Consider the following 26,414-nt stretch of genomic DNA (forward strand, 5'->3'; position numbering starts at 1 on the left):
GTGAGAAAAAAATGTACATTAATTCCCAAGTAAAAGTGGGCACTATAGAAAATAGCAAGGACACACTTGAAAAAGTAGAAAGGAGCAGAGGCATACTACTTTAAAAGGTTAAACTAGCAAATGGTCTTAAAGAAAAGTATTTCTTGCTGCACAACTATTGCAGGTACGATTTCTAACTTTTTTTGTTGGACGAGGAAGCAAATCTTAAAGTAAAAGCGATTACATGTATGCCACACCAATATACAAATTACTAGACAAATTGGAATGCAAAATAACAAATCATGGAATGTACAAAACAAACGAAAGAAAAAAAACTGTTGTGTCAGTAATTACGCTGGAATCTAGTATATCATTCAAACAACTGCTACTTTCTTTTTGAAGCAGTTGCATAAAGGAATAACTTTTACAATTATCAATATTTTACAATACTGGACATATTCTTTATACAACAGCAATTTCACATTACTTTTCTAAGAAAATCATCAAACAAGAGTACGTCAGTAGTTGGAGGGGGGGGGGTGGGGGGGGGGGGGGGGGGGCAGACGAAGAAATATGAATTATTTGGACTGCTACACACCACACTCAGGAGACATTGAACAGTAGATAAGAACATTTAAAAGTAAACTGTAGAATACATTTTAGCTTTCAAACATTCATTCATCAGAAGAATGAACACACACATACTTTCATACATGCAGAAGTCCGCATGTATGACTGTGTGTTTGTTAGTGTGCTTCTTCATCTGATAACAATTTTCTCCAAATGCTAAAAAATATTAAATGCTCTAGTTTTAAAGGTGTGTGTTTGTGATTCAACATCTCCTCTATGCAGTGAGTAGCAATCTATCCTAATTCACATTATTATCCCATACTGGAGTTTTCATTGTTTGAAAGCAGAAGTGCATATAAAATTAATACATTTCATAAAATGGCAAGACAGCAAGCTACTACAAAACATAAAAGTTTCTATCAATATTAAAAAGACGATCACTCTGGAAATTAAGTTCTGAATGATGCTTTTCTTTTTTTCTCTTCATATTTTACTTTTAAAATACAAAATTTCTAGAAAGAACATTCTTAAATTGGTTATTTAAATATGTATGACATTTCAGAGCTGGCCATTGTAAATGTATCAGCTGATGAGGCTCAAACAACATAAACAAATATCCATTTATGTAGAATGCTGAGACTTAATTATAAACCTTTCCAGTGCTTTCTTGAAGAAAAGTACCTCCAGTTAACTGCATCATGTTTACCGTTACATATTCGCTTAAGCTCATAGTCAATCCTCAGACCACAAACTAGTTTACAGCCTTTTCTGGACTCGGCTGATTGCACTTTATACAACACTTCTTTTGTACACTTAGAATATCTGACAATCAATAACTCTTTTATATTTGGACCAATTTGGTGCAGTAATTTACATCAATTGTAGTTAAATAACGTGCTTACAGTATTTCACCTTAAATTCTCAATATTCTATTAAGTTAGAGAATCTGACTAAACACTGGGGGGGAAGATCACAACTGTCGGTCAGACCTGACAGTATATCACATTTCTATGATTGACTGGGTTGTACCCTGAACAAATAAATAGTGTGGGCAAAGCTATTATTATGACTTTAGTCAAATATACTTATACTACATAGAGACTATAAGATTTTGGTTAAACTGCCTGTGCTTCTATTTTCAAAATGGAACTACAGAAGACATATCTCAAGAATAGACAACCACTTTTCTTTTTTAATGGAGATGGATTTGTACTCGAGTTCAGCAATCACTGTGTTATTTCTTAAAATTACACAGCAAATGTGGGACAACGAAGTAAAGTGGGATTATAACTTAGGACTGCCTCAGCTACTCTCTCCTGGCACGTTTATAAGAGTTGCGAATACCAAAGCCATCCATTGAATCATGATCAGATGCACGTACTTTACGCCCTACCTGTACTTGTGACTGTGCTGTAAGTTGCAAAGAGATGGCATGAGTATTCAGTTTTTCTGCCAGAAGCAAATCCTTCAACCCACGCATCTTTTGAGAGTGCAGTATCACCTGTGGTCGTCCCTCCTCAGTAGGTCCGAGGGGCAATTCCTCCACTACCGGCAATGGTGGAGGTAATGATGGTACAGATGGAGTCGGCTCTGGTATGTCACTTGATGGACCTGGCGATTCGCGTCCTTCCGAAGCAAATGGCGGTCCCCCTCCTGCTAGTAAATAATCTCGATTGAGAATCTTCTCACCGCAAGCAGCAGTAAGAGCAGCAATGCTGGGATGAGCTCCGGCAGAAGTTCCTACAGGTCCGACACGTGATTCCAGACTCCGAACAATGTCTGTTTCACGGTAATTGTTGTTATTGAGATGACCACTTGCACTTCCTGTCCCTCCTCCATTGTCCCCGCCGCCTTCACCTCCATTTTCCGGTGTAGCTCCTCGGCATATAATGTCGACACGTGCACGTACAGCTGCATCAAATTTTGAGATGGTATTGACTAATGGTTTTGCCCAACCTATATGCAATACTGGTGTGGCACTGCCTTCTTCCCACTGGCAAATTCCATCATAGAAACGTAAGAGGTGCGCAAAGCACTCTGGGTCCTTGAGTAGAGAACGTGCACTGTGCCCTGATCCCACCACACGTATCACTTGAGGGATCAGCTCATTTGCTATTTCCAGGAATTCTTTGTACACTTCTTCGTCATCTCTGGAGTAATTGTAGCTGTGACAAAAAGAACAATGGATAGATGCTTTATACTTTCAAGGAAGCTGCAAATAATATATGTATTGTTTATTCACTACACACAGCAAGCTCCCAATAACCTGGGTGTGGATTATCTAGATGGTGGATTATAGACACAACTATTACCGTATTTTGGAATAATAAAAAACAAAGCCTGCAGTACTGCATTTTTAACAAAACGAATGTTTTTATTTAGAATACCAATTTCTGATTATTAAGACGTAGATGATGGAAACAAATGTGAGCGGTTAAATAGCAATGCCTATGAACTGCGATCTGAGTAACTTAGTCATGCGGATATAGTGAAACGAGTTTGGCAGATGAAAAGTGCAAAGATGATGTTATTGAAGGATCTGTTATCCAGCACAATAGCACTGAAATGCTGCTGAGCAGTTATTAGAGAATACAGGACAAAATTCATTTGACTATACTTATGTTTTGACATTCCAGAAAATGAAAGCTGTTATCAGGAAAAAGGGAAAGGAAAAACAGAAACAAAAAAAAAATTAAGTGATTATGTCACAAAAGTGAACTGAATGCAAATGATATGAAATAGTGTGTTTTAAGTTAATTTTGTAAGTAACTTATCAAATTCTGGGAAGCAATACGTAAGTAATGCAATGGGTTTTCAAACCCAACACGGGAGCATCTGTAAAAATGTGTATGTTGGATTATGCATGTTTTTCAGTTAACCGTGGTTTCTCAGGTCTGCATTAACCCAGAAAATTTGCGAGCTTGCTGTACTCTACAATCTCTATTTACAGAAAGTGTCAAAAACTTAAAACTTGGTCATCGCCGTCTAAGAGAATCTACTGCAAAAGCGTGGGACACAAATTAATAATCATAATGATCAGTGGTGATTCAGATATCTTGATGTGAAAGTGTGTTTACTGCTGTACTATTTCACCATTTTCACATATGAGGAAGAATGTGTTTTATTGCATATTTTTCCCCCTATTGTCAATGATACATTGTTTGAAAGAATTTTGAATAGTTTGACCACCCACAGTCTCAATGCAGGCCATTGTTTCAGAGTCTCAACACACAGTTCTTAAAGTGTACCACAGGCAATGTTAAGTCAAAAGGGCTACACTATAATGTGAATCCGACTTCTCTTTAAAATAAAACTGGCTTTTTACTATGGTCTCCATTCAACAGTTATAAACCACAGAAAACAGAAAAAGATATTTTATGAAATTGCAAATCATTGTGGAGTGTGGTCGAATGTGGCAACAGTGAGGTAACAACTGAAATAAAAAATATTAAGTCAAGCAAGATAATGAAGACATAATTTTCTTGTAACATTATCTGTCACACCTGTCTTCTTCCTCTTTTCTTCTTAAGTAACTTTCCCATTTCACATCCATGTGCGAATACCTATGTTTTGAAGAGTGTTTCACATGTAGTCAGAATTTCATTTCTTCCAATAAATAAAGATTGGAAAATGCTACATACAAGGTAGCAGTAGACTGACATGTTTTCAGAGAGAAACATCAGCTCTGCAGACAAGGAATACTTTTAGATTGGAAGACAGAATAAATGACTGGAGGAAATAAGACTAATCAAGTATTAAGCAGGAAAGTCACACAGTATACTGAATGGAAGGAAGCATGAGAAATAAATCACTACTGGAATTCTACCACATCATTTTGCAAATCTGAAAAGCTGGAAGTGGACCACAAGGGCAATCAGTGTGTCAAGAAAAAGTGAAGGAGGGAGAGGGACAGATGTATAGATGAAACACAAATGGGCAATGACACACAAAATGAAGTGGGGTAAGAAGACAGCAAACACTGTAGATAAGAAATGACAATACAAGTTACAAAATATAAAACAGTGACAATAAAGCAAAAACAAAACACTGAGTATGAAGAAAAGCTTAGTATTCCTGCCATGCAAAGATTGAGAAACAGGAGCACTAACATACACACCAGACAGTGGGACGAAAATAGAGGCCGTATACTGTATTAGTGAGGTGTGGCATGCCACATGTAATCCAAGTAGCAGCAAAGGTCACCAGAGTAAATAGCTGTGATTGACAGAATCCTTGGTGAACAAGTCCCTACAAAGCCATAAGTGTCACTGACCACCAACCGGTGGTGGTGGTGGTGGTGGTGGTGGTGGTGGTGGTTGTTGTTAGTGTTTAACATTCCGTCGACAACGTGGTCATTAGAGACGGAGCACAAGCTCGGGTTAGAGAAGGATTGGAAAGGAAATTAGCCGTGCCCTTTCAAAGGAACCATCCTGGCATTTGCCTGAAACGATTTAGGGAAATCACGGGAAACCTAAATGGCCGGAGACGGGATTGAACCGTCGTCCTCCCAAATGCGAGTCCAGTGTGCTAACCACTGCGCCACCTTGCTCAGTCCCACCAACAGTTTGTATACATCTATGAAGCCTACAGTTATGTACCATAGTAGTATTACATTGATGGCTGACAACGGCTTTGGTTTCAGATTTTGACTTGTACAATCCGTACTGCCAGCACTTCACTCAAGATGACCTTGGCTTCATACAATCCATACTCCCAGCACCTCACTCAAGATGACCTTGGCTTCCAACTTCCCACGTCAAGTAACTTGCCCCCTATCCAGACTTCTCCTAATTTTGTACATTATAGCAACTTTGGTGCGCTCAGCATTCTTCAACACACACAGAGTAGGTATACTGTAATCCTTTTATCATACATTTCATCATTAGATCACACATTTTTTTTCCACTTTGAGCTATTTGTTTCCGATTGTTGTCACCATTACGTCTTAAAAGATACTACTTCGCTGCAGGGACTGTTTGTTGATCACTAGTTCCAGAGCTACTTGCATCAGTTCGAGTTTTAGAAATATCTCACAGAATCTTACACTTGCACATAAATTTGCAGAACTAATGTCACTTTGCAGAGCTAACAAACAATTCATGGAAAATATCTTGAGATACTGAAAAGGGGAAAGCCAATACCAGATATCCGTATGTAAGGCGCAATGCACACACGAGCAATGTGGCATAGACATCTGGAGAAGTTGTGGTGTACCTGTGGTGCAGTTATGTGTCACCCATGTGTGCAGCAATACACACAGATGTGGCATGTACCAACAATTTCCTCTGTAGACTGCACTGTGACCACTTGCAGTCATGAGTGGCACTCCAGAGCCACACATGGCGGAGTCATTTAAGTGGTGCACTGATGTTTTTGTTCATAGGTCAAACACAGCATAACAAAATCTGACAAATAACTAAACTGAACTTAATAATAGCTACCACTTGCGTAAGTTCACAAGTTTCAGGCTTAGTTAAATGCATTAAACAGTTTCATATCATAAAATCAATTCCTATCAGGAACAGTTTGTTTCATCATTAGTCATAAGCAAATCACATAAACAATCATCTTTGAACATCATTGCAAATTATAAATTTTAGGGATCAGTTTGTTGGTCCTACTTGTTAAGAGTGTTCAGAAAATGTCAAATCTACCCTGAAATGAAGTGAAAAAATGTTCTAGGAAGTATATGTTTTAACGTATCGTGAAGATGTTTGCTGTAGCTATAATTCAACATTTGTTTGATTTCCTATTAAGGTACTGAGAATCTTCTGTCACAATTTGTGATAAAGTTATGTAATATGCAAACACGCTGATTGTTACAACAGTCAATCAAACTACAACACTGACAATTAATTTACAACTTTTCAATTCAATATCCATTTCCACAATTTCTGCCAATCTTTTAAAAATGGTGTGTATTGCAGTGTGGGAAAACACACAGTTCTACTTCCACATATACTGACACTCAGTTTTCATGGCTTCATCATCAAAGTGAATCCCACAATGACCTTCTTTTAGCGTGCAAAACAGGTGGAAACTTGATGGTGCCAGGTCAAGGCTGTATAAGGGATGTGGCAAGAGTTCACATCCAGTTTTCACAATATTTTCAGCGGTGTGACGATTGGTGTGTGGTCTTGCATTGTCACACAAAACAGGATCATCCACCACAGTTTTTGTTGGATGAACTTGCTGACAATGTGCTTTAATCTGTTTGAGGGTACTGATGTATTTTACAAAATTTATTGTGATCCTTGCTCCAAAAAATCAACCATAATCACACCATCATCCAAGAATACTGCAGCCCTAACTTCCCTTGCCAACTGCCCAGTTTTGAACTTTTTCTTCTTCTATGAGTTTCTGTGATCCATTCCACCGACTATGTCTTTGATTCTGGTACAAAAAAATAAACCCATGTTTTATCCCCAGTCATAATTTTTTCCAGAAACTCCTCTCCCTCCAAATGGAAGCACACCCAGAGTTGGGGAATTGTTTTTCTTTTCTCTTTCTTTTGGTTAGCTAACTTTCGTGGTTCACAATTTGTACACAAACCAGATGGCAGTTATAAGAGTCGAGGGACACGAAAGGGAAGCAATGGTTGGGAAGGGAGTGAGACAGGGTTGTAGCCTCTCCCCAATGTTATTCATTCTGTACATTGAGCAAGCAGTGAAGGAAACAAAAGAAAACTTCAGAGTAGGTATTAAAATCCATAGAGAAGAAATAAAAACTTTGAGGTTCGCCGATGACATTGTAATTCTTTCAGAGACAGCAAAGGACTTGGAAGAGCAGTTGAACAGAATGGATAGTGTCCTGAAAAGAGGATATAAGATGAACATCAACAGAAGCAAAACGAGGATAATGGAATGTAGTCGAATTAAGTCGGGTGATGCTGAAGGAATTAGATTAGGAAATGAGACACTTAAAGTAGTAAAGGAGTTTTGCTATTTGGGGAGCAAAATAACTGATGATAGTCGAAGTAAAGAGGATATAAAATGTAGACTGGCAATGGCAAGGAAAGCGTTTCTGAAGAAGAGAAATTTGTTAACATCGAGTATAGGTTTAAGTGTCAGGAAGTCGTTTCTGAAAGTATTTGTATGGAGTGTAGCCATGTATGGAAGTGGTGCTACAGAAGAATGCTGAAGATTAGATGGGTAGATCAGATAACTAATGAGGAAGTATTGAATAGGATTGGGGAGAAGAAAAGTTTGTGGCACAATTTGACCAAAAGAAGGGATCGGTTGGTAGAACATGTTCTGAGGCATCAAGGGATCACCAATTTAGTATTGGAGGGCAGCGTGGAGGGTAAAAATCGTAGAGGGAGACCAAGAGATGAATACACTAAACAGATTCAGAAGGATGTAGGTTGCCGTAGGTACTGGGAGATGAAGAAGCTTACACAGGATAGAGTAGCATGGAGAGCTGCATCAAACCAGTCTCAGGACTGAAGACCACACCAACAACTTTCTTGGTACCAAAGTTGCACAAACCCTTGAGCACCCCAGTTATTGAATAACAACTGCTTTTACTGAGAGAGGTTATGTGACACAAATCATTTGGAGTCACCAGGCAGTTACCACAAACAATGTCCAGGCAGTTACCAAAAACAATGTCACAACTCACTGAAATGTTGTGTAGAGTCACTGTAGTCACTGGCCTGCCACTCTGCATTTCATCAGCCAACAGTGTTTGTCATGCAGCTTTATTACAGTGACAAGGCCATCGTCTATCGGTGTTGATTTCCACTGTTGCATCATTGTACACATTTTTCAGTCTTTCAGGAATGAGAATGGGTGTTTCACCTTCTGCATTCAAGAATTCTATCACATACTGCTGTCTAATATGAACATCGACGTTTGCCATTTTGCAAGCGACTGTAGTAATGGAATCTGTTGAGGCAGGAACTTACTATTGCAGTGGATTGGAGAAGGACCTTTATACAACAGCGCCAAATTTAAATATTTTACTTAACAGACTTTATTTGAGGAGAAAAAAAAAAGGCATTACTTTTGGATTAACCCTCAGAACATCAAGTTTGGCTGGTTTGCAACACAGTAGCATATTTATAGTTCTGAATTTCATGTGAATGTATCAAATGTGCATTCTACTGCTTTTCTTCGCCGACAATCTGCTGTTGAATATTTTTTGATCGTTTGTCAACTGATTCCATGAGAATGGTTTCATTATTTTTTGTGATGGGCAAATTACACATCTGTCACAAAAACAAAACAGAGACAACTCTGAATGGTAATACACTTGTCCCAATCACCCATATAATTTTTGTTTATTGTCTCATTGTGTTTGTTTCCATAGCAGAGTGGTCAACGCGACAGATCCTCATACGGGGGGATCCAGGTTAGATTCTCATTACTGCCAGGGATTTTTCCTTGGTGGGAGGACTGGACTGGGCTGCACACAATCTTGTGATGCCAACTGAGGAGAAATCTGATTGAGAGGTAGGAGATTCAAGGTCAAAATATCAAGAGTGGCCAGAAGTGTTTGGCACTGACGCCATGTCCTTCCACACTGCATCCAATGACGAATAGCAAGGATGACTATCGCGTGGACTTCAGTGTCTGATCACAGGGTTTACTTTCCATCTCATCACACATTTGGGTATAACACCATCATCAAATCTGTTGAAATCAATACATAATACCCTGTAACTTCCCACTCAATTCTGCAACTGATCTGATGATAGCAATGCTTTGATTTGACTGATCAGATGATAGGACTATCCCTAAATGCAGAATGAGATGGTAAACACAAATTATATTAGTGACCAAGACAAAAGTGTCACCATTCAGTGCTAAAGGTGGTTGCAGATACCTGAGAGACTTCTTGTCTAAAGAGATAAAGAAAGGAATCTTACGTGTTTCACCTGGTAATGGAGTTGATTCTCATAAATTCATGTATTCTTGATGCAAAGTAAATCCAAAATTACTGTTCTGAAATGCTTGTGTATCAGTTGCTTGTATATTCACCAAGTTAATGTTCAGAAATGCTTGTGTATCAGTTGCTTGTATATTCACCCATGTCCACCATTACAAATAAACTTTGTGCACTTGCAAATCCAAACAGCACATATCTAAAAAAATTCCTTATAGTTCACTATGGCATCCCGAATGTACTCTTGCTTTATTCCAATGTATTTAATGCTCAAACTGCCAACACTGTTGGGCAGGTTACACAGTGTGTAGAAAATCATTTTGCTCCACTTTCTTGCTTTTTCTTGTACGCTGTCCTTCACTTTACCTACCGCAATACAGAAACCCTTCCAAGACAGTCTGTTAACTTTCCGGAAATGACAAAAATAGATGGTGGGATCTTTCACATGTTGAATATGTTATATTCAGCGGTACTTTCACAACTGTAATGATTATAATCAATATCTTCTTTGCTCCTGGACATATATGAGTTGCAAGAGAGGGTGGCGTGAAAAAGCACAGCCATCTTGTGTCTCCTTGTAGCACTAATTCAGTGTGTTCACCTATGCCCTGTCCACACACACCTTTGCCAGATGGCCGAGACACACCATAGTGTGCGCTATGCCTAAATGAAGTTACTTGTAAATTGTGAGGGAAAGGGATTCATAGAATGCAGTTAAGCAAAGACCAACGATATGACTATTGTGTAATAGCACTGTGAGTTTGTTCGTCTTCAGAGTCAGTTTGGCATGCACTGTAACATGTTAACTGGTTCATAACATGGGTTGTCTTACCCCTGGTTTTCCTTTAAATGTATATGTCTTGCAAGTGTTCAGGCTACCGCTGATACATTTAGGTTTGTGAACAGAAGATTTGCAGTAGGTATAGTTATCTACCTGTTCTAACCTGTGGTAAACTCCCCTGCAATCTACCAGAGGAGGAGGCCATTTGTCAGAGGGGTTTGACCTATTCACAATTGTGCTGAAGCATTATGAAGCACATGACTTTCACACTGCTAGAAACCAATGATTCAAGCTGACATTGTTTGTTATTCTGTGACTTCAGACAGCCACTCTCTCACCAACAAATGATTTCTCAGCTCACTGAATTACTAGGAACTTAAACAGAGGGATGTGAAAAGAGAGGGAATTAGCTTTGGCATGAAAGAAGAGGGGGAGGGGGGGTTAGTTGGTTCAGGAATAACAACCAACTTTATGATATACGGGAAAACTAAGAAAAAAAAAAAACTAAGTTTTATTTTTGCCTGGAGAAGCTTTTCAACTCACAACTAGTTTGCAGTGATAAATAAAGACAAACAGATAACATGATAATGCCACTTAGGATACTAGTTTGACATCAATTTGTTTATTCTCAAAGCTAAGAAAATCCGAAGTGTTTACACTGTTTGTCCAAACAAATCCAATTTCTGCCTATTCTGAATTAAGGGGCTAAGAAATAAATGTAATGTGAACAAAAGTATACCTATTGCATGGAAAAAGAGTCCTTTAGAAGAAAAGCAGATAAAGAAGAACAGATGAATAAATTCTTACATTGATCCCACATCATCAGTTCCAGTGCCTTTAAGCCTGTATTTAGCTCTGCATCGAAGGATGCAAACTCACTTGTAAACTGGACCCTAAGCAAGCTATTAATGAACACCAAATTGAATCAAATATTGTCATCATGCTAGGAATCATCTGTTGCCATGTAGTAAGCGTTGCTTCACGCAGTGGAGAATGGCAAAACAAAGGCACACCGGCGACCGAGGCATTGCGAAGTAGGCAGGCACAGATAGCTTTGCTGACAGCAGCAGTCTACCAACAGACTGACGCAAGGACGCACATGGACCGAGCGAAGTGTGGAGAGTGCTTAGTAAGGGGAAGTGAGGCCAGCACGCTAAGTTACACTGCAATATACAGCGGGAGTAATAACAAAAAGCTACCACTGAGGGTACAAAACGTCCTCCTGCCGGATGTAAATAGTGGAGCGCAGGCAGCAACAGACAGAAGCCATTAGGAAGCAGTTCAGATCTGAGGACGGATGTGGTCCGTGTCCGAATGTTCAATCTTCATAGGTGACAATTCCGGAAGTCTGTTCCAGCTCGCAGGAGTCATCCGTTCGCCGCCAGATGTCAACTTCAGCTCTGGAGGTCGGCCAGAGTTTGGTCGGCACCATGACTGACTAACTACAGCGAGAACTTCCAGCAGGACCGGCTGCAGCGCTGTCTTGGTCACAAGCACCGCTGCGGACTGACACCCGGACTTCACGGCGACCCGGCCCCACAGTGTGTATCTGTCCATGACAGGACCTCACGGACATCGCGACTGACGGCTTCCCAGCCGCCGGTGCAGCAGGCATCGGCAGCTGACTTCACAGCGATATGGCTCCGTGGGCGTGCCGTACTGGGGCGCCGAGCACTGACGAGTTCATCTCAACCACAGGGCATCCTGGCTTCAGCGGAGCAGTGGTGGCCTAAACTCTCGAGTGCGATCAGCGGAGAGCGATGCGCGCATTGCCGGAGAATCTACACAGCAGCAGCCAGGCGGAGGGATCCGCAGGGCTGGGCAGCAACGACGAGGGAGAAATTGTAAAGAAAGTTCAATAAATAATTGTAATACTCCACACCGTCTCAGTCTTTGGCGCAGTCACTGTGTCTGCTGCTAACAAGTGGTGCAGGAGTCGTAACAAGTGGTGTCAGGCGCACACACACGCCATGACTTTGACTAGCACCGTGCGGAGCAACCGAGAAACACTGAATAGTGTGAGCCCAGCAACTGCCTTCTCTCTATGTTTTCTGTGTAGCTAGACTGTCGAGGGTAATGTTAAGGGATGTGAGAGTGTCATTTGAAAGGCCTATCACCCCTGTAGACTTATCGCAGTTTCGTGGAAATGATAGTCATGTTAACTTAGTGCCATATAAATGTGTAGTGTGTGGATTAACAGGTCACGTCACTCCTTGCAATAAACTTGTACCAAGCACTTGTGATGTGTGTGGCTTATATTGTCATGTAACGGGGCAATGTGGTAAGTCTAGATGGCTTGCCATTAGACATGCTAGGAATTAACTTGCTTCTGGGTAATACAATTTTATTTTTGTGGGACGAAGTATACCACACTGAAAATGCCAGACACACGTGCAACCGGGACAAGTGACGCCATAGTTGCATTGACAGAGCAAGTTAAGAAACTGACTGAAGAAAATAAGCTGCAAAAGCAGCTCATGCAGAGGATGGAGCAACAACGGTTGCAAAATACTCAATCAAGCTCGGGAAGCTGTAGTGTACAATGCAAGGGTAGTGTCTTTTCCGGTGTGTCAGATTGTTCAGCGGCTAATTTGATACCTTCCTTCCTGGGTAAAACATCAGAGAATGTTGATGTTTTCATTGGTGACGTACATAGTATGGCTAGACTGTGTGGCTGGTCGGATGAATGTGTTTGCAAATGGCGAGGTTATGGTTAGTAGATGGCATAACACGAAGGGTTAAAGGATGCTACTACATTCACAGAATTGGCTAAGGGATTATTATAAAGGTTCAGGAAACAAAACAGTGCCAGATTTTTTAGAGAAAAATTGGGGAGGATGATGCAAAAACGGGTGAAACGGTAAAGAATATTCAGACAGAATTAGGAGAACGAATGAGCACACATATGAGTTAACGCAAGATGCGAGTGCAAACGAAGTTCTATTGAAAGAAGCAGAGATTAGAGCTTTAGATGGATTTTTGTGAGGGGTCTCGCCGGATTTTTCACGCCGGATACAGACGGAAAATCCAAGTGACTTAGCAGCAGCATTGCGCGTAGCTACACATTTGCAGGAAGTGGATAGCGCCACTGTAAGTCGCAATGACAAGAAAATTTTTTCGTCTTCCAAAGAGTGTTACCGTTGTGGGAAGCACGGTCATTTTAAGGAACCATGTCGGGAACCGCAGTGTTTCAACTGTCAGAAAATAGGGCATAAGGCACGGCAGTGTAAAGCCAAGAAACGGGTTAATGGTACAGCAGGTAAAAAAACTGTTAAACGAAAAAGGGAGGTTTCCTGCCGTCGAGAGGCATTCTCAGTAGAAAGAGGTACTCAGAGAGTGCACAAAGAGGCAGGCTGTAGTTTGACGATTTGGATAAAAGATAAGTGGTGAAGAGTTTTAGCGGATACTGGAGCGCATGTATCAGTTGTCAGAGTGGACGTCTTGGGCAAGAAAGAATTGGAAGCTCCGAGATACAGATTGCGCACAGTAGGTGATAAAAAATTAGATGCACTAGGGACAGCACAGCTCAAGTTTAAGATAGGGAACGTGTGGTTCCGGGAGCAAATGGAAGTGTTATCGACTGTGGGACAGGGATCTTCAGCGATACTTGGGTTGGACTTTCTGATTAAACGTCACGCCAAAATTGACCTTTCGCAACATACGCTGGAACAAGATGGGAACTTGTTCTCAATGGGTACAGTCGTTGCAAATGTTTCAGAGTCGCAAGGTGTATCGATAGCTAAGGTGATACCAACTAAACTGCGTACAAGTGCATTAAAGCTGATTTCGGGTGACAAAGTTCGAACAGGTACAGGGAAGTTGATCTGGGTGCCGGTGGATGTCTTTGTGCCACAGCAGGGATTATTCTCGGTAGAGCCACTACCGAGTAACGAGGTTTTAGACGAAAAGCATTGCTTTATTCGTAGGAGTGTATCATGGGTAACAGACATAAATGAGCAGTTTATGGTTCCAGGTGAGTTTAGATAACTTAGGGAGGGATGATGTCAGTCTGCCGAAGGGATTAGTAATAGCCACAGTAAAGTTAATGGAGGAAGAGGACATCGATAGTTCAAGGCTAGACTATGACGTAAAGCAAACAGTCAGCACGTCTGTACTTCGTGACAAGGTAAATCATTTGAGAGGAATTGATCGTTCGGGTATGGAAGAATTATTACAAAGCATTATTTGAAGAACAGGGTACGTTACCTGCTACACCGATAACACAGCATAGTATTCCGACAGGGAATCACGCTCCAGTGTATCGTAAGCCATACAGACTACCAAAAAAATTACAACCAGTAGTAGGGCAATTATTAGAGCAACAACTGGAAGATGGGATAGTCCAGCAAAGTAATAGTCCTTTGTCCAGTAGCATGGTCCTAGTTCCGAAGAAGACACCGGACGGGTCAAAAAAATTTCGCTTTTAGAATGATATTTTCACTCTGCAGCAGAGTGTGTGCTGATATGAAACTTCCTGGCAGATTAAAACTGTGTGCCAGATCGAGATTCGAACTCGGGACCTTTGCCTTTTGCAGGAAAGTGCTCTACTGACTGAGCTACCCAGGCACGACTCACGCCCTGTCCTCACAGCTTTACTTCTGCCAGTATCTCGTCTCCTACCTTCCAAACTTTACAGAAGCTCTCCTGCGAACCTTGCAGAACTAGCACTCCTACCTTGGAAGGTAGGAGACGAGGTACTGGCAGAAGTAAAGCTGTGAGGACGGGGCTTGAGTCGTGCTTGGGTAGCTCAGTCGGTAGAGCACTTGCCCGCGAAAGGCAAAGTTCCTGAGTTCGAGTCTCGGTCCAGCACACAGTTTTAATCTGCCAGGAAGTTTCAAATTTCGCTTTTGTTGCGATTACAGACATTTGAATGTACGGACAGTGGCGGACATATATCTGATTCCGAATATCACAGAAAAGTTATTTAGGGCAGTGTAAATTTTTCTCCACTATGGATTTGCGAAACGGTTATCACCAGAATGAAGTATGTCCGGAGGACAGGCCAAAAACAGCATTTACGCCGCATTGTGGTCATTTGAATAAAAAAGAATGCCATTTGGACTAAAGAACACGCCAGCAACATTTCAGAGGGTGTTGGATGGATTCCTTCGCGGGTTGAAACCGAAAAAATGCATGGTGTATCTGAATGACATAGTTTTTTCAAGAGATATAGAGCAGCATGTGGAACGGTTAGAAGAGGTGTTTAAAAGATTAGAGGCAGCACGGCTAACATTAAGTTTGGACAAATGGCATTTTGCACAAGCACAAGTAAATTATCTCGGGCATGTTATCAGTCAGGACGGGGTATTGACAGATCCTCGTCTCACTTTTGCAGTACAAGATTTTCCGGTTCCGCAAACGGTTAAGCAACTGCAATCATATATTGGTCTTGCGAGCTATTATCGAAAATTTGTACAGGGGTTCACAGAAATATCGAGGCCACTTACTAAGTTGCTAAGAAAAGGTGTTACCTTCCAGTGGACGTCAGAGTGCGAGAAAGCATTTCGAGAGTTGAAACAGATACTGACATCAGATCCAGTTTTGAAGTTTCCAGACTTTTCGAAGGAGGTTATACTACAATGTGACGCGTCTAATCACGTTCTTGCGGTTGTACTTGGGTAACATCTGATTGCGTTCGTGTCTCCTCAACTTAACAAGACGGAACAAAATTACTCCACGATGGAGAAGGAATTGTTAGCGGTAATATAACGGGATTTTGTACTTTCAATGTTACTTGTACAGTAGAAGGTTTAAGGTTGTGACGTATCATTCAGCTCTGAAATGGTTATTAGGTCTGAAAGACCCAGCGAGTAGGCTAAAGAGATGGGCGCTGAAACTCAGTGAGTTCGATTATGAGGTAATACACAAGCCAGGTGTGAAACATGCCAATGCTGACGCATTGAGCAGGAAAGTGGCAGCATTACAAGTAACAGGGGTGACTTAAGATGAGTGGAAAAGGGCACAAGACATGGATAGTTATCCCAAATGTTCAGAAAGCAACCAAAGTTCCTAGTACAGGATGGGTTACTTTGCAGGTCAACAAAATGCGGCCCACTGGTCATCGTACCAGCAGTGTTAAGATCTTAAGTTTTGCAACAGGTGCATGACCATTTTCTTTCAGGGCATGGCAGGAGAAGAGCTACGTATAGGCGAATAGCACAGAAGTTTTGGTGGAGGGCACGACGTCAAGACGCGGATGAGTGCGTCAGGAATTGTGCGCCATGCGCACTGCGTGCAGACTTGAGCCACCAAAAGATTCAGCTTCAAAGATTACCAGAGGTAGACAGACCTTTCCAACAAATCAGAATTGATGTATTAGGCTCATTTAATAGGAGTGCAGCAGGGAATAAGTACATGTTAACAGTGACTGACCACTTTTCTAGGTATTTAGTCATGGTCGCATTACCAGAACAGAATGCAAGTACAGTGGCACAAGCTTTAGTTAATAATTGGTTACTCAGGTATGGGATACCTCAGTCCTTAATCTCGGATCAAGGTAATAATTTCACGTCTGATCTGATGAAGCAACGGTTTAAGTTACTGAAGGTAAAGAAACTACGGACTAGTCAATTCCACCCGCAAGCAAACGGATGAACGGAGAAAGTGTATAGCACGATCGCTAAGATGTTGAGCCACTATGTAAATAGCCAACACACCAACTGGGATGTGTACTTGCAATTTGTAACCAGTGCATATAATAGTAAGGTACATATGTCGACAGAATTGTCGCCATACGAAGTGGTGTACGGGCGGAAGATGTAATCGCCTTTTGACATGCTTCGTCCAAGGCTGGGAGCGGAGGGCGAGCATGTAAGGCAATTTGCGAAACACGTTAAGGAAGGATGGCAGAGAGCTAGATGAGCTAACACGAAAGCGTTGCAACGACAAGAATGGATGGGAGGTACAATGAGGAAGTTGCCACCGTACAGATAAGGCCAATGGGTGCTACTAGCTAATCCATATGTTCCAAAAGGGAGAACCAAGAAGTTCACAAACAAGTTCCAGGGACCGTACCAGGTAGTGGAAATGGCATCACCTGTCAATGCAAAATTACAATTGCCTACCAATACAACGGTGGTTCATGTTAGTAGAGTTAAGCCGTTCCAGGGGGTAGTAGATCCGTGTATATGTACTACTTCTTCTGGCAGAAAGCGAAGTCACTTTTTTAATCATATGTCTAGGATTAAGGTAACAATGGATCTAGTTAAGATGTATATAGAGATTAGATTTCCAGTAACTAGTGTGGAGAGACAGTATCACTGTTACACAGTGCATCCTTATCCAGTCAGATGGGAGTGCATGGGGAAGGGGGTACAGCTCCGGACAGAGGAGGTTTCATTAATTTCTAAGGAGGGGGATACTCATGCTACTATGTCGAGTTTAGAGTTGAGTAGATGTCTAATGGAGTAAGTTTCCGTTTGTCCATCACAGGTTGTTGTCACGGGCAAGGGGTCGTGTGGGATACAGTTATTTAGGGCAGAAGCAGAAGCTTCGGAGTGTCGGAGAATAATAGTGAAGCCTACGCCACATTTTCAGCAAGTTGGGAGGCATTGGTTGTATTCAGTATTCGCTATGGAGAGGATATCAGCCAAGTGTTATGACAATGGGAATTGGACAGCAAACACAGAGATGGAATTACGGGACAGTGGTTTGCTAATCAACGGGACAAATTGTGAAATAATAGGGGATCGTTTCGGCTTACCAGCAACAGTCACGGGGTCACCAAGGTTACAGGTACTCATCTGACGCTGTACTGGCCAGATGCATCATTCAGCATCACTCCAGGAGAAAATCTGATGTATTTTAACACCGCCTTGGATGATACACTATTGCAAATGATAGATAAACTAGTAGATTCGGAGAAAGGTCAAATTTCAATGCAGCAATTATTAAGGCATGTGGAGGAGTACGATACCAGGCGAAAACATAGCATAGTGACCATGAAAATTTCAACCAGTACTATTACCGTGTTGACTGTATTTATCAGTGTGGTATATGTCTTATTAAAACGGAGGATTCGGCATGTTATTGCAAGACCTGTAGAATGGATTGCCAGTAGGGCACGAGTCAGGGCAACATGGATGTATATGGGGAAGAAGTAGAATATAAGATAGAACTAGAGTTAATGTAGGGGGTAAATTCGGGGATGAATTTAATTTTTAGGACGAGGCAGTGTTGCGGGCACATGTAGTAAGCGTTGCTTCACGCAGTGGAGAATGGCAAAACAAAGGCACACCGGCGACCGAGGCATTGCGAAGTAGGCAGGCACAGATAGACTTGCTGACAGCAGCATTCTACCAACAGACTGACGCAAGGACGCACACAGACCGAGCGAAGTGTGGAGAGTGCTGAGTAAGGGGAAGTGAGGCCAGCACACTAAGTTACGCTGCAATATACAGCGGGAGTAATAACAAAAAGCTACCACCAAGGGTACAAAACGTCCTCCTGCCGGATATAAATAGTGGAGCGCAAGCAGCAACAGACAGAACCCATTAGGAAGCAGTTCAAATCTGAGGATGGACGTGGTCCGTGTCTGAATGTTCAATCTTCTTAGGTGCCAATTCCGAAAGTCTGTTCCAGCTCACAGGAGTCATCCGTTCACCGCCAGATGTCAACTTCAGCTCTGTAGGTCGGCTCGAGTTCGGTCGGCAGCATGGCTGACTAACTACAGCGAGTACTTCCAGCAGGACCGGCTGCAGTGTGGTCTTGGTCACAGGCGCCGCCACGGACTGACACACGGCCATCCGGTCCCATGGCGCGTGGTCTGTTCACGACGGGACCTCGCGGACATCGCGACTAACAGGTTCCCAGCTGCCGGTGCAGCAGGTGTCGGCAGCTGACCTCACAGAGACGTGGCTCTGTGGGAGTGCCGTACTGGGGCGCCGAGCACCAACGGATTCATCTCAATCACATGGCATCCTCGGTTCAGTGGAGCAGTGGTGGCCTGAGGCTCCCAAGTACAATCAGCGGCGCGCGATGCGCACATTGTCGGGGAATCAGCACTGCAGCAGCAGCCAGGCAGAGGGATCCGCAGGGCTGGGCAGCAACGACGAGGGAGAAATTGTAAAGTAAGTTCAATAAATAATTGTAAAACTCCACGCCGTCTCATTCTTTGGCACAGCCACTGTGTCTGCTGCTAACAAGTGGTGCAGAAGTCGTAACACATCAATGTGTACAGTTGTAAAATTTATCTTTGCATCCATTATAAACAAATTTCAAGAAACTGGAAATGAGAAGACTAAAATACACCAACAAAAAAGAACAGCAGCCAATGACTGAAATTCAACTAACATTTTAGCAGCAGTAACAAACCATCCGCATGTTACTATGAGGCAGATTGGATGGGTCAATGAGATCAAAAAAGGAGTGTTCTGCAAATAACATGTTCCAATGCATTCCGTCCTTCCAAACTTCACTCCATCAATGACTTCATGTCAAAATGACCTTCATAATGTGTTTCAGTTCTCCGAATTGTGTCAATGAAAACAGCAAAGGGATGTGGCAGTTCTATGCAAGATTATGTTTATAGATAAAGCACTGTGTACAAACCATGGGCACTTCTTCAGCCCTGGAGAGAAACAAGCAATAATCTTGCTTTGTCAGGGTGTGATGTAGGCTTTTCGAGAATCACATCACTGACCTTCATTTTAATAACACGTCTCTATATGGCCACAAGTTTCTTTACCTCCTCACAGATACGCTGCCACATTTATTGGAAGGCATTCCACTGGACATTAGGCAATCCAATTGGTACCAACAAGACAGATACTCCCCTCAACTGGCACAATTAATTACTGGCCTTCTTAACACAACACCGTATTTATGTGAATCTAATGCACCATTAAATGTAATGTGCACCATAATTTTAAAAATTAAAATTGCAAACAAGCTTGTTGGCGCATCACTGACATGCTAATTTTTTTTAAACAACAATGGGGGTATGCATGAACTATCAAAATAACAACAATTTGTCACGTGACACAGTTCTTAATTAAAAATAGTGCCTGCCTTAATTACCTGCACAACATACAAACAAACATACTATAAATTACAGGCATTACTCACCATTATTCACTAATGTTATTATTACTGGTACCCTCGGAGAGATCTACATCAGAAACAGATTCCTTTCCTCTTTCCTCATCATCCTCAATGTCATTCTAGAACATCATCATCTTCACTGTCATCCAGAATATTTGAAATACGGCATTTCCTTAATGATTTTATGGTCAATGGTGCTTCGATGCTTTTCCGGGTAGCACAAGCACAGTGTGCAGTAATGTTGAGTGCAGAATGCATAATTTTCTCTGTTGGAATCGGTTCAGGCAGTGCTGGTTCGCAATACCATTTTTGTACTGTTCCAGAACATAGCCTAAAAGGTTTATGTATACTAACGTTCATGGCTTATAACACAGAAGTCATTCTTGGAGGAATAATAACAAGATCCCTGGCTAGGCTGTGGATCTTCTTTTTTAAGTAATCAGTGAGATGACCATGAAATGCTTCAAGACAAAGCATTGGTGGTAGTTTGGAAAGCCCACAAAGATGGACTTCCCATACATTTTGGAGATACTCAAGCATTAAAGTTGCAGTCATAGATCCCTTCCCTTGACTTTGAACAATAATGTCATCAGGGAACAACAATTCATTCTTAAGGGTCTTGGGGCTTGTTCTTTGCTTAAAGATTAAGAAAGGGTGACGATTCCACCCATCCACTACAAGAGCCAGCATTATCCTTTTGCACTGTTTTTCATATCCTGATGTTTCAATGGTAAATTCTTTGGTCCCCTTCCCGTCAAACGTGTAATTACATGTCACATCAAAACAAACTGAAAACTTATCAGCATTGGATATTTGGCCCACTGAAAAATTCTTCTCTGTCCAAAGTGGTGTGACATACCACAAAAATTCTTTAAGTTTTTCTCAGTATCCTGTGGAAGCTTTTGGCATACTGTTGTAAGGTGTTGTAGAGATAAACCCACCTATTTAATAAAGCACTCAGTCCACCCACAGCTAGCCTCAAACTCTTGCCTTGGTATACTAAGAACTGCAGCCACCCCCTTTGCTTTGTGTCGCAAGTCACAGGTTGCCTATTTGTCCTCCTTTCACAGACGGATTCAAGTTTGTCTTCGGATGTAATGTGCATCCGAATCTTATGGGCACCCTAATTTTGAATGTAGCATATGGTAAAAATAAGTGCACATTAGATTTACGTAAATACGGTATTTAGAAATTGTTAGGTCATTTGGAAACCCAAACTAGTCTGCACACTCGCCATATTCAACATCTTTGCGTTTTCACCTGCAGAGAAAACAAGAGGTCAACGCGTAAAAACTGACTCCCAAAGTCATGAAATGGGCCTATGCTGTGATAAATTGAAATGAAATCCAGTGTGCAGTGTTGTCTGCCTGGAATGCATTAACACTCAGGGTCAACATTCTGAACACTTATGTGATAATAATAATAATAATAATAATAATAATAATAATAAACAAACAAACAAACAAACAAACTGTCCCAGAGTTACTACATTTGGTACAGTGGGGCAGACATTTGTGAGACCACGTCTCCTGACAACAAGAACAGCGATTTCTGGTGTTGATATCTTGTTACTGGTTGACAAATTCCAGTGTTTGTTGTGTCACTGAAATCCATGGGAAAAATCACTGTCAAAGTTCAGCAGCTATAAATGAAGACATCCATCAAAGAAGGTTGCTTATCACAATTTCATAATTGTTCAGGAAGTAAAAATAATTGCTGTTTTCTTTTAGTACTATTAATTTATATGTTTTATTATGTACGAACACGTGATACAGTATGTATTATAGGAAAGTGACATGTATTTAGCATAATTTACAATATTTAGAAAGTTATCTTAATTTTCATCTACCTTTCTGTGTAAGAATGTTGCATATTCTGTAAAAGTACTTTATGTAATAACAATGTATATCAAAACAAAACTATTTTCTTTTACAGTGACAAAAATAATAGAGAGCATTAACAGAATATATTATCTGACATGATGAAATTATACAATGTATTTATTTAATTAATCACCAAACTAAAGAAAATTAGTTCTATACAGACCAAGAAACAACATCAAAGAAAAAACTATTATTGAAACTGAATTTCACAGTGCAGAAGCATGCTTGTAAAGATGTAGCAATATAACAAAGATCATTATATCGTAAGTTATTCAGCAAGTGTCACATTTCCAGAGTTTTGTGTGATTTTACAAGCTCATTTCTAGGATGACTAGTCAGTCAGGTTCTCTCCCTGAGAGTCTTGTTTAGTGAGATTTTATAGATTAATACAACAGTTTAGGGTTGAGGATGACAATGCAGATCAAGTCCTGCTTACCTGTACAAGTCTGTCATTTCTCCATAAGTTGTCTACTACAACTACAATACCTCAACAATCCTGAATCTTAAGTAAATCTTTTGTTTACATAAAGCACAACTTGTGTCCAATGACAAAGAAAAGTCTAATCAACAGCACTCAGATGTGATGAAATTAATTTTGGAAAAAAAGCACCTGACTTTGTACTTTTGAGTTGAAAAAGGAGGAATATACAAATGCAGAAGAAATGAATTATTGTTTAGAACACAGCTAGCTTCCCATCATTCTGTATTGTTCCACTGGGCGGCTCAGGACAGACTTGCATATGCTCGCTACAGGCACCTTTTCCTCAGCCACAATAGAAACACATGCATCTGATGTCCTGCACAGAGCACTGAAGCTGCGTAAGCCATAAGCTGAATGGAGGTACTCCAGCCAACAACTGAAGTGCCAACATTAATTTGGAAGGATAACCAAAAACCAGAAACAAGCCCAACTAGTTGCAAGAAATGTCCGCAGTACCAAGAGAGAAGCCTGTCAGCTTAACCACAAATAATAATACCAAGTAACTTTACCAGAACTGTAATGGCTTGTGACCAAAATATTCATGTACAGACAGTATGCCCAGTTTACCTGCTGACATGGAGGCAGTGACTTGGATATCATTAACTCTTCTACCTTCGAATCAATACTGTTATTATAAGATACAAAACTTCTCAGCTCGGTATTTAGTTTCGAGTTGACTTGCAACATTCATCTAGTTGATAGACATTTTTTTTAATTGTATAAAAGACAAGGATGTTTGTTTTCTACATTTTTATATTCTACTACAATATGTGTAATGCTCCATTTGTAGCGTTAATGTTGACTGTTGATATAGCCTGAATGAGTGCGCTGTCTCTCACATTTTATGATTGATGATGTAATATGATTGACAATGTATTTATATTACAATGTGACAACAGTGACAAATTCATGGATTTTATTATCAGACGCCATTGAGCCTAATCGTGTTGCAAATGCTTTTACGAACCTGATGATGGCCCATGGCCAAAGCTGGTTGTAAAGAAATTTTATTAGCAGCTCTTGGTGGTAAATAATGGTGTTCTTCACATAAAGATTCTATGACGAGTCTCCCTGACACAAAATTTGTATGTTATGAGATAATAAAATTCCGATTCTGATAGAAAAATATTACAGGAGGTCGAAGAAGTTTGCTTATAATCAAAATGTTGGGATGGTTACAGCTTTAGTGTGGGAACACTAACAAAGCTGGTAGTCTACATACTGACTCACCGCATTGTCTAGCACTGTTATATGCACCTACGGGTACAAATAGAGCACTGGTCAGCCTGCTTGTCAAGGCGTGGGAGTGCCACTACAAGCAAAAAGTTGCATGTGCTCCAGTTGCTCTACAATCTTTCTCACACGATTTTAAAGAAACTAGTCAACAAAAAAGTTTCACTCTTTCTCATCTTATAGATTCATTCATCATATTCACAATTATATGAGCAATTACATTTCATTAATAGCCAAGGTTATTGTGACAGAGTGCAACAATAAATAGGAATCGCTGCAAGTTGACATTTGGAGCATGTTAAGTCACACATTTCAGTGTATGAAATGTAGCTAACATGTTACATTTTTCTTTAAACTTGGCAGGGGATCTATACCTACCTCCTGTCTCAAGAAAATGGATTGTACATAACGCAATTACTTTCACTTTCAGGTGCTAATGAGATCGCAAGAATGAACTATTCATAAGATTTGTTGTATCTTTAACAGTTCAAAATATCAAAACAAGTTTTTGGCAAATTTGGAAAAAGCATATTTGTGCCATCTATTGTACAATTTTATGTTTATTCTCTACTGGTTTCAATTGTTACAATCATCTTCAAGTGCAAAAACAATGTACAACATTGGATCAACAACACATTTCGGCTATATATGAACTACACAACTGCAGAACTGTCATACCAGTCTGTCTTAACAAAGTCCATATAAACACGCTTTGCCTTGGCACAATTACAAAAATGCACATTTTATGATAACTCCACACATAATAATTAATAACTATTTGGCAAGTGACAGCACACAAAGAGGAGAGTATCTTGCCATATGGTTAACATGGTGAGCATTCTTATCTACCACACTATATGAGCAACTGCAGATTTTTCAGTAGAATAATGTGATTTTTTAAGGGTCATCAATAACTGGTGAAATGAGACTGAGTTTGCAACAACGTAAATAAATAACTTAATATGTTTATTTTTATACTGAGAATATACCTTTTGAAAAGCTTTTCACCTGACTAAATTCCTAGCTTAATAAACATGTTTGAGGATTTTGTCACAACTTCAACTTACCCTTTTTCCACTTCACAAAATCATCGTCAGTGATGAATTTAGGGTGACATCTACATTTATCTTGTGGCCATTTTAAAATTTGCTTCTTTTACAAAAAAAGTGGTGACGCTGTGTAAACTCTCACTGTGTTTTGGCAAAAGAAGCATTGCTACTCAAAATTAGCCACCGATAGTGCTTTTCAAAAAGTGTAAAAAGAAAAGAGGTTAAGAAATTGGTGGGGGAAAGGGGAGGGGGGGGAGAGAAATGACTACTTCTGTTGCACTTTCAATGGAATCCTGTGACCCAGTGTGTACTTAGTAATGTATGGCTGGTACTGAAATTTACAGAAGTAGTCTCTTTCACTACTTCAATAACCTGAGAAGTTTGGGAAAAAAAAATCACAACAGAAAGCACACCATCTTTTTGATCCTATACATGAAGGACTACACTTGTTCATCTCAAATATCATTTGGTTCATCAAAGATTTTGATAATCTATTTTCCCCTAGACAAAAGTTGACAGGATTCTGCAAGTCGCCACAACGATCGAAACTACAGAGTTACGAAGTATATTTTCTCCAGAAGAACTACAATTACAGAGCCAAAAGGAGTGTAGTTCTATTCATTAAACACTATTACTTCCTTTTCTGTGTTGCTTAACTACTCATCAAGATTCATTCTTAATGGGGAGAGGAACAATCAACTGCACTGTGAGCTGTGGATTGTTTTAATATTTCTCAGATCTTTGAGGTAGAGACACAAAATCCTTTGGCAAGTTTCAATGCCCACTGTTCAGCGGGAAAGTGCCTGTAGATAGGCATAAGGAATAAAACAGATAAACACACGCACACAGAATTTCGAGCTTTCGCAACCGACGGCTGCTTCGTCAGGAAAGAGGGAAGGAAAAGGAAAGATGAAAGGATGTGGGTTTTAAGGGAGAGGGTAAGGAGTCATTCCAATCCCGGGAGCGGAAAGACTTACCTTAGGGGGAAAAAAGGATAGGTATATACTCGCGCACACACACATATACAGTTCTGGAAATGGAAAAAAGAACACATTGACACCGGTGTGTCAGACCCACCATACTTGCTCCGGACACTGCGAGAGGGCTGTACAAGCAATGATCACACGCACGGCACAGCAGACACACCAGGAACCGCGGTGTTGGCCGTCGAATGGCGCTAGCTGCGCAGTATTTGTGCACCGCTGCCGTCAGTGTCAGCCAGTTTGCCGTGGCATACGGAGCTCCATCGCAGTCTTTAACACTGGTAGCATGCCGCGACAGCGTGGACGTGAACCGTATGTGCAGTTGACGGACTTTGAGCGAGGGCGTATAGTGGGCATGCGGGAGGCCGGGTGGACGTACCGCCGAATTGCTCAACACGTGGGGCATGTGGTCTCCACAGTACATCGATGTTGTCGCCAGTGGTCGGCGGAAGGTGCACGTGCCCGTCGACCTGGGACCGGACCGCAGCGACGCACGGATGCACGCCAAGACCGTAGGATACTACGCAG

The 26,414-nt window shown here is 40.9% G+C and overlaps 1 protein-coding gene across 1 annotated transcript in view; it reads right to left on the minus strand.

The window, feature by feature from the left end:
• Nucleotides 1-509: 509 nt before the first annotated feature.
• LOC126277964 (menin) overlaps nucleotides 510-26,414 on the minus strand; it is a 47,132-nt gene continuing 21,227 nt past the window's right edge. The window contains exon 5 of the mRNA XM_049977608.1: nucleotides 510-2,714. Within this exon, the coding sequence (XP_049833565.1) occupies nucleotides 1,856-2,714 (859 nt within the window). The 3' untranslated portion in view covers nucleotides 510-1,855. The remainder of the gene's footprint in view (nucleotides 2,715-26,414) is intronic.

Source organism: Schistocerca gregaria, chromosome 6 (assembly GCF_023897955.1).
Source record: "Schistocerca gregaria isolate iqSchGreg1 chromosome 6, iqSchGreg1.2, whole genome shotgun sequence".
NCBI classification, from domain to species: Eukaryota; Metazoa; Arthropoda; class Insecta; order Orthoptera; family Acrididae; genus Schistocerca; species Schistocerca gregaria.